Source organism: Lissotriton vulgaris, chromosome 11 (assembly GCF_964263255.1).
Source record: "Lissotriton vulgaris chromosome 11, aLisVul1.2, whole genome shotgun sequence".
In the NCBI taxonomy this organism is placed as follows: Eukaryota; Metazoa; Chordata; class Amphibia; order Caudata; family Salamandridae; genus Lissotriton; species Lissotriton vulgaris.
In genome coordinates this window covers 1,039,181,044-1,039,190,924 of record NC_141699.1, presented here as the reverse complement: position 1 = coordinate 1,039,190,924, position 9,881 = coordinate 1,039,181,044, and the positions used below count along the sequence as shown (strand labels likewise).

General features: G+C 43.7%; 1 protein-coding gene across 1 annotated transcript in view; it reads right to left on the bottom strand.

Moving 5' to 3' along the window:
* Positions 1-5,664: 5,664 nt before the first annotated feature.
* The window catches only part of MRPL47 (mitochondrial ribosomal protein L47), a 40,307-nt gene continuing 36,090 nt past the window's right edge, over positions 5,665-9,881 (bottom strand). The window contains exon 7 of the mRNA XM_086944369.1: positions 5,665-6,392. Coding sequence (XP_086800495.1) covers positions 6,281-6,392 — 112 coding nt within the window. The 3' untranslated portion in view covers positions 5,665-6,280. The remainder of the gene's footprint in view (positions 6,393-9,881) is intronic.

The window sequence follows — 9,881 nt, the reverse complement described above, 5'->3', positions numbered from 1 at the left end:
ATTGGGTGTTAGTGTTGGGGGCCTGGTCCTCAAGTCAATCTGCTCCTACTAGGCTACGATATCTATTTGCTGTAGGAACATTAAAGATAGATTGCATGGGCCAGTAATGGTCCAGGCGAGCTTTATCATAGTTATTCTTATCGTGTCTCCAACCCCGCCCTAATGCCTTGTATCTTGGTGGGCCCTGTTAGGGGGGATAGAAATAACCCAGTGGAAGAACTTGGGTAGCGCCCATTTGTGCCCCATCCTCTCTGCTTAACATTTCTTGGGCTAGCAAGGGGTTTCTAAAATTAATCACTATGCAATCTCCATGCAAGTCCTTCGGCCTCCAACCTATCCATCCCACTCTACGTGTGGTTAAAATTTCTCCTACATGCTCGTAACGGAAGCGCCTATAATTAGCAAGCCAGTGTATGCATTTGTTTTTAAGTTCCTGATGTGATTAGTTTTGGTCCCTTCCGAGTTCGGGAATGCCTGCAAGGATTAAAATGTATGGAGCTGAGGCTGGTGGAAGGTTTATAACTGGGGGTGGGTGGTTATCTTTAGTGGCTTCTGTGCGTGCGGAGGCGTCTGCCCCTGCCCGTTGTTTATTTGGCTGCCATTGTCTACTAGGTTGTTGGGGTAGAGGGGGACTGTTAGCTTGATTAGTTGTGGCAGTGGATGGCCTCTCATTAATGTCTCTAGTAGGTACTACTGGTTGCTGTCTCTGTGTTTGGTACTTCAATCGGAGGGCAGTCAGTGGATTTGGGGTCTAGGTGGTCCTTACAGTGTTTGCAGTGGCATGATCTCGTGCTCAGGTTTCAGGACCAATGTTTCTGTGTTACCCCCCTAATACTTGTCCAGTCATTAAAAAGTGAGGCCAACTTATCAACTCTTTGTACAAGTAGTTTGAGTTTGTCCTCGACTATATCACTCATTTGGATCTGCAGGTCCACCACTAGCTTAGTAGCACACCCTGGCTGTTCACTTATTATTTCGATACTATTTACTAAATCACCTGTCCAAGACTTCCCATTGTCTGTTTTCTCTCCTATGGGTTTCTTCCTTCTTGCCACCGGTTTGGCTTTTGGTTTGGGCCTCCCTTTTTTGCTAGGATGAATGGAAGAATCTGCCCTAATTTAGTCAGGGTTGGCTACTTCAACTATTGGGGTTTGTGCCCTAGGTGAGTCGTTTAGCAGAGCTCCTGAGGTTTGTGTGGTGTTGAGATCCGTCATAGGGATTTCCAGATTGGGGGTCAGAGATAGTCGTCTCTCTGTCCGCTCGATTTCGGTGGCCACTGCTCCTAAAGCCTTTTCCAGCACCCTATCCATAGACGTCGGTTTGGTGTTGGATTTGGGCATGGGTTTCTTTTCTGTGCAGACTCGTCTCCCCATTCTACTATGTCTCTAGATGATTTGATTTAGGCACTGGTAGTTGTTATAGACTCAGGTTGGGAGTAAGACTGGTTGGGGGTAGGTGGGATACAAGACAGTATGTGTGGGGGTGCTCAAATCTCAAACAAAGAGTATAAATATAATGTACCGGGCATGAGAGACTTTAGTATAGAAGCAAATATACATGTAGAAATTTCCACTGTGTGTCTCCGTAGATTACGCAGGACTACCAAGTAAAGATACCTATGGTAAGGGGCTCTATCTGCAGCACAGGCACGTGGGACACCCAATTGGTATAGGCAGATTAAATCAAGTCCGATATGAGGAACCAATGATGAGAAGGTAGAGTCCATGTAGTACTAAGTAAAATAAAATAAAAAGACACTAAAACATATGCAGTCCAATGCTTAATCGTTAACTCCTAGTGAATATTTAAGACTAACATAAAACCTTGTTTAAAAGTTTTTTTCAAATCAACCCTGCAAAAAGTTTCTCCCAAGGATTGGTAAGTCTGTTATATGTTACTCATAGTCTAACGCCGAGCCGGCCTCCGCGGCTCGGCTCTTGGCTGGGTTAAGTCCTTCCTGATGGACCGATCCCAGGCAGTGAAGCTCGAGAACTTTACGGCGCCCAAACGCTCTACCACCTGCGGCGTCCCGCAGGGTTCGTCATTGTCCCCCCTCCTATTCAATCTGTATCTTAAACCGCTGCTGCACTCCTTAAAAAACAGGAAGGTCACAATTTACAACTACGCGGATGACCTACAGCTGGTATTCCTACTAAACTCATTGGACTCTGTCGAGGAATTCCAGATTACTATACTGCACATTCAAGGGTGGATGGATCAGAACCATCTAAAACTTAACCCTGGAAAGATGGTTGGTACTCCCAGGCAAAAGTGCAACTAGCTGGGGACCTCATTTTTGGCTGTCTTCAATGGGATCTCCCCCGTCTCCCTCTCTGTCGGTGAAGAGTCTCTGGGTCACCCTTAGCTCCGACCTCTCACTGAAAAGTCAGGTGGGAACGGTGATTTCTTCCAGCTTCTTCCAGTTACGAAAGATCAAGAAAATTGCTCATCTGCTCACACACTCTGCCCTTATCCAGGTGGTAATTGCCTTGGTCCTTTCCCGTTTAGATTTTTCGAATTCCATCTATTTAGGCCTTCCCCTGGCTCTCTCTAAACGCCTGCAGATCGTACAAAATCAGGCGGCCAGATTAATATTTAAAAGCAATGGTAGGAGTTCGGCGAAACCATTGCTAGCCACTCTTCATTGGCTTCCCATAGCCCACCGGGTTACCTTCAAGGTAGGCTGCCTGACCTTTAAAGCACTTCATGGCAAAAGCCCCAGGTTCATTAATCATCTGATAAACAAATAAGAACCGACCCGCAATCTCCGCTCTGCCCACTTGTCTCTCCTTACCTTGCCCCCTTTCAAAAAGAAATTACTTGGCGGATGCCGATTCGCTTATTTGGCCCCTAAGATCTGGAACTCTTTTCCCCAGTCACTCCAGAGCTGCACCAAGCTGGCGGAATTCAGGGGCGCACTGAAGACCTGGTTATTCAAGCAAGCGCACGGTTAGGGTACTGTTTACCATCCTTCTCACCTTTAGCGCCATGAAACCCCTGGGTGCCCGTGCGCTAAATACATTTTGAATAACATAACATAACGCAATTGCAGATCCTCAGCGGCAGCGGCTAAGATAACAAAGATGGGAATATAAGCGATGCAGGTGCGCGACGGTGCTAGGGAGCCCGGGAGGGGTAGTCTTCCTCCCTCCGCTCCGGTCCTTTTCCCGTCCTTTCTTCCCGCCGGTATCCCCACAGCCAGCGCACAGGTTCAAGCAGGTGCAGGCTGTTTTTGGCAGAATCAGGGCTTCCCAACTGCGGGAGCCCCTGCGTGACTTTATTGGCGCTTCCTGGCGCTCTGGCAGTGGTGTCAGGTGCGCAACGGCGCTAGGGAACCTAGGAGCGGTAGTCTTCCTCCCTCCGCTCCGGTCCTTTTCCCCCGCCGGTATCCCCACAGCCAGCACACAGGTTCAAGCAGGTACAGGCAGTCTTCTGCAGAATCAGGGCTTCCCGCGCTGTGGGAGCCCCTGCATGAATTTATTGGCGCCTCCTGGTGCTCTGGCAGTTGTGTCAGGTGCACGACGGCGCTAGGGAGCGGTAGTCGTTCTCCCTCTGCTCCAGTCCTTTTCCTGGTCCTTTCCCCCCGCTGGTATCCCCACAGCCAGCGCACAGGTTCCTGCAGGTACAGGCAGTCTTCGGCAGAATGATCAGTGTCAGAAGGAACATTCTGGCATGTCAACATATAAACAAAAATAAATGAATAACCAGGCTGAATCTCAAAAGGCATTTACTACCATAAGATTATGCTATTTCAAATGAAGCACCAAAGAGCTGCAAGCTTTCCGATTAGGATGGCATTGCTCAAATGCACAGTTGCGGTCTCAGAAGATGAGAAAGGGCATATTACTTAAAAAAAAAAATTCTCTTCAAAGTAACCCAGACAAGCAGGTCACACTGTAGCAAATGAAAAGGGCCAATAAATTGAACCAACCCCCTATCTGCTGCCTCATGTTTTAGCAGTAACAAGGACTACTCACTGGTACCTCTGTTGCATCTCAAGCTGAAAATTTAGAGCTCAGAAGGTAGAAAATCAAGTGTGCTTACTACTCATATCAAACTGCCCCATCCCAGAGTAGATGGTCTCTTGTGTAAGATGAATAACTTTACACTCTGCCCTTGGATTTTATTACATTACTTTTGTAACATGTTCTTCACAAAGGTTGAATGGAAGGTTCAATAAAAGCTTGATTTCCATTTCTGATGGCGAAGAAAATGCATGTTTTGGAGATTCTAAAGCACAGAAGCTCACTCATACCAGGACACAACTTGTACGGCTTCCTCCTTTTACTTGGGTGCAGTGATTTGTGAAGTCCCAATGCTTTATAAAATTAAACAATCTGCTAGGCAAGTATCGCTGTCCACAGTCATATCACTACTACTGAGTCGCAATACACAGCAATGCGATCAGCTCTTAAAATGGGGTTCTTCAAGCAAGTTGAGATGGCTTCAAACCTGTGCACATATCTAGAATGTTATCTACTTGTAATTAAATATCTCATCTATTATCTTAAAAACCCCAATACACCAGTCCTGAATCCTTATATAATGGACAGTGAGATTAAAGGGCAACACTTTAAGCTGGGCGCATCACAGAACCGCCTGCTAAGCATTACAAATTCAGCTTCACAATCACAGTCATTTCACCATGCACTCATTTTTTACAAAAGATTAATAGATTCAGTTTATTTTGCACAGTTCTCAAGAAGTCTTGCAAAAAACGGAGTACTGCATTGGAAAGATTTGCACCATTATTCAATACGTTGAATAAAAATGCAAATACTGCAGCACATTTTACCAGTATTGCGCCACAGTAGTCATGCACCCCTTCAACAGAATATGATATTGACCTAATGTGGAACTTCCAGGGAACTGGTGTAAACTTTTGGTACCCCCAAAAAGAAAGCATTTGAAAATGGGATACAAATTAATGAATTTGTGCTTTTATGGCTTTATGTTTTCTCATCCTGGATTAGAAGAACATAGTTCTCCCGAGAGCTCCACATTTGTAAAGTGCACAATCAACCATAAGGGTCTCTAGGCGCTGGGGGCCATCGGGAAGATTAAGCAAGCTATTGCCCAGAGTCACATGGTGCTGAGCTAATCTGCCCCCGGTGCCGGGGAGCGAACGTGATCCTCAGATTCCGGAGTCAGTCGCCCTAGCCGCGGCGCCACACCTCTTCCACAAAGACAAAGGAGCTGCAGTGTCCTATAAAAGGGGGTATAGGCAGCTGCTTTCAACATTACAATGTCCTAATCCACGGCCTCTGCCTCGGAATATGTGGACGGGACAGTGGAAAGGCAGAGACGGGGGACCTGGGCACACAGTAGCCCCCCACTTCTCCCATAGCTCACCGCGTCACTAAAGCAGGGAGGGGAAATTCTGCTCAGCTCCCTGGCTTGGCTGAACGAGAAAAATAGAATGGCTGAGCCCATGGAGAACCAGAGGTTGGCTTGAGCCTCTTTTCATAGTTTGTTCAAATGTGTATGTGTAACAGCCATGGCAGTAATTGTTGAACATTGACAGCAAGAGCTGTGAAACTAAGGATTTGGAGCTGTGGGGCGTCAAACACCTCTGTCGCCTGTGAGGCCTTTGGAGTGGAATGTTGTAATAGCCTAATAACATGCCATAGCTGGAACCTTTCAAAGAAACAAAAGGAGACATGGTGGAGTTTCTGGAATCATTTATTCCTAGAGGATGTCAATCTACTTTGAGGTAATTGAACTACTAAACATAGTTTCTAAACAAACACTTATGAACTTAAGCAAATGACTTAGCTTTCAATGAATCCTCTGGCCATTTAACACTTCCCCAGAAATCAGAGGATATTCCAGTACCGTCTAACTCTAAACCAAGCCCTTTAAATTATGACTGATTCGCCACAACCAGGAACACCACTGAAGCATCCTGCGGTCCCCACAAAAATCCTGAGCCATGAATCTGAGAAACTTTGTTTTATTGGCTAGTGCTGGCAATGGAAACATTTGGATTCTGCTGATAAAAGCCTTAACTACATATGTTCCTGTTAGTATTTACATAGTGGGAATTATTTATTTTCTATTGAAAAAAAAAAAGAGTACATCCCTGTCTCTACGTACATCACCGAATTCCTCAGGAATACCAGACAATGACAGGATAGTCATAAAATGACAAAGTCAGGCTTTGAACAAGAAATCAAATTACAGGATTTTAATATTCAAAGACATTTAGGAGAATATCTACTATATACTGTCCACTCTCAATTTTCACAGCAAAAAGATGGAAGATGAACTGACTTCCAGGTTAATTTTGGGAGTTGGCGAGATGTGGAAACTTTTTTTCCAAGGTAAGCCTTTCTTCCTTTTTTGCTCGTTCCTTCCTTGTTTTCATCCGTAATGTTTTTTCTATACGTAATCTGAAAAAGAGAAACAGTCAGCATATATGGGGTCATTTCTTTACACAGTCGGTTGCCTGTTGGCTGGAATCGATCTCACAATGCCAAGCCTTTTAGGTTTTTTTTGTGTTCAGTACATTTTATTGGTTTTTATAATGAAAAACAATACAGAGGAAATGAGGAGGGAAAAGAAAAAGATTCAACATCCGACAGTTGCATAATGTATACAAAAATGTGGTACTAGCAGATTCTGATGATAATGGCATGAGATAACAACAGACATAAGTCCAGTACATAAGAAGTGACAGAAGCATTTGGCACCTGGCTATGTGCATAAAATCGAACTGGATGAAGTGAAAACAAGCGGAACTGTCAGATTTACACCTTTAACGAATGTCCCGGTGTTACAGCTGTGTCGGAATCATGCAGTCTTTCTATCTGGACCTCTAGTCACACCCAGAAGTTTGATGTGAGGACAAATAAAAGCAGAGGATCTATAACTCTGGCCTTTCCTAAGGCTGTCTGTTGATTATTATGAACTGGTAATGATGCCTGAGAGCATGCCAGTCCAGGGCCCCCTTACAGAGAAACCCAAGAGGGACTTACTTTGTATTGATATCTACAGAGGGGTTAGATAATGATAAAAGGAGGGGCACTAAGGCATAATTCAGATGCATACCATTGTATAAGGATGTAAACACACTACTAGCCACAAACTCACGAAGCAGCCAAAGCTAGGCAAGCGAGGAGGAATTGGTTTCTTTTCTTAATTTCCTTTTATGAGAACCCTTTTATGACTGCCATGATTATTCAATGTTATACTGTGACTTGTATCTCTGTTTATACCTTGATCCATAATGAAAATGTGTGGGCTGCATCACTGCTGAGTATTTATACTCTGCCTTGAGAATGCCAATTTGTGTTGCAGAGTGAATCACGTTGGTTAAGCAAAAACAGCGAGAGTGGCAAGTAGAGTGATTCTTTTGCATCCGACCCCAGAGTATTAAGGCATTGTTATAGTTAAAGTTTATATGCAGGGGATTGGAAATAAAATGTATAAATCAGACCTGGAAATGCTTGAAAAAGATGTGCAAGGTATAATCGAGGTACACCATAGAGATCTGTTGGTACTGCTGGGAGACTTTAACCATAAATTAGATCCATGTGGAGTCGACAAATGGTGTAAAGAGTTACTGGCAGCTTATAACATCAGATACGCTTGCTTTCCTAGAAGGGGATGTATACCACGAGATATTGCCTTGGGGAATTTTCTAGGCTCATTGGGCGTGGTCTGTATAAACGGTAGGATGGAAGTAGATCGCCCAGCAAATCGGACATTCAGGATAGGCAATCAACTATGCCCTATAGATTATATATTTACCCATGCTTGGGACTTCGAACTTATAACAGCCTTTGAGGTAAGGAAAGAGTAGGAAAGTGGTCATTGTCCGCTAACACATATTGTAGAGGGGTAAAAATAACTTAAGAGACACACACTATCCCTCTAAATATGGACTACCCCAGAAGGCTTTCTACTCATCTAACAGAGCAGTGTTTGTGAAAGTTAGGGGTGTTCCAGCAGGCCCAGACACTAGAGAGCATCCCTCATTCTGATAACATAGGATGGTTTGAAAGTGTTATTTTTGAAGTAGTGCAATATATGAGTGGACCTAAAAAGTCATAGCTGTAGGAACCATAGAAAGGGGGGTGGGGGTCAGTGTAAAAACAAGAACTGGTTCAACGAGGAATGTAGAAAATTAAAATTGAATATAAGAAAAAAGGAAAGACATCTGCGATTAAATTAGGATTTATACACGTTCAATAGCCTACAGAAAGAAAGCAAAACTATATAAAAATGTTAATAGAGAGTAAAAAAAGACCATATAATGCAAATAGATGGGGAAGATTATTGGAAGCTATAGAAACCAGAAATGCAAAAATGTTTTGGAAATTAGTCTAATGATGGCTCTGGTAGGGAACAGGGAGCTATGAACTGTGTGGTGACGGAAGACGCCGAGGAGTCTCACATGGGAGAGTTATATGGAAAAGGGGTCGGTCTATTAAGTCAGGAAGATACATTATGGACAGAGGTGGAAGATATTAGATCTCATTTCACAGTATGTAATGTGAGAAGAATCATATCTAAATTAAACTTAACCCGGGCAGCGGGCCCAGATAATCTCCCGGCAGCAATTATATGAATTAGACCAGACTGGTGGGCAGATTTTTTCACCAAAATGTTCAATTGTATCCTTGATTTGGGGAATATGCCGATAAATTGGAGAGGGGCAATCATCAGACCTATCCATAAACGAGGAGATATAATGAATCCCCAAAAATATAGGTTAATTAATCTATTGGATATCAGTGAAAAGGTGTTTTCTAAATTAATCTTGGAAAAACTTAAGGAGTGAGATGAGGAAACCCAAATTGTGCCTCCAGAGCAGGGTGGCTTCAGGGAGGGCAACTCTGCAATTGATCACTGCTTTGGGCTATGGGCAATGGCTCAGAAGTCGATGGAACAGGGGAGTAATCTGTTCTGCTGTTTCGTAGACTTCCGGGCAACATTTGACCTGGTAGACCGAGAAATGCTTGGGAAATGCTAGGTGACTTGGATATTCTGATGGGTCTTCTGTCTATAATACAAAGGTTACATACTCAAAATTGGGCTCAGGTTGTTTTGGATACAGAAGGAATGCATTTCACAGAAGATACAGATTGAAAATGGGTTAAGGCAGGGGTGTGTCTTGGCCCCATTATTCTTTTCCTTATTTATAGTGGATCTGCCAGCCACTCTGAGAACGGTGCGGGTGCCAGTCCAAACATAGATGGGAAGCATGCTGCATGCTTACTTTATGCAGACGGTTTGGTGATTGTGGACCAAACTAGATAGATCTGTAAAGAAAGCTTAAAGTGTTTGGCGAGTACTGTAGTCGGAAGAGATTAACAGTAAACCTGGAAAATCTTGTGCTTCGGTAAAACAAGGAAGATTTTCAACTGGTTCCTTGGCTCCATACAATTGGAGATAGTTAAGGAGTACAAATACCTAGGAATTTGGTTTGAGAAATCTATGATGTGGAAAGTACATTTGGATGCATTAAAACTGTGGGTTCTATCCTCGGTTAGTGGGCTAAGGAAATTCAATACTACTATGGAGAAATGACGGATAGACCTGTTCTCAAGGCTTACACAGCTATGGTACGACCTAAGTTCTTATATGGGGATGAATTGCTATTCCTACGTGGTAAGAGGAAGTGGGATGGGGAAGAAGGCAAATGTGTAAAAAAAAATATATATATTGTTCCAACCAAGATACTCAATGATCCAGGCAATAGGACTAGAAACCGGAATAGTTTCTTGAGAGAAAATGGCAAGCATGGCACTATTAGGAATTTCGCAACGCCTGGGTGATGAAGAGGGGCAAAAAGTGTCTTCTTGGAGTAAACGCGAGATCCTACAGAGCGAAATGGAATGGGCAAAAGGGGTCAGAGAAACGGTTGCTATGGTATG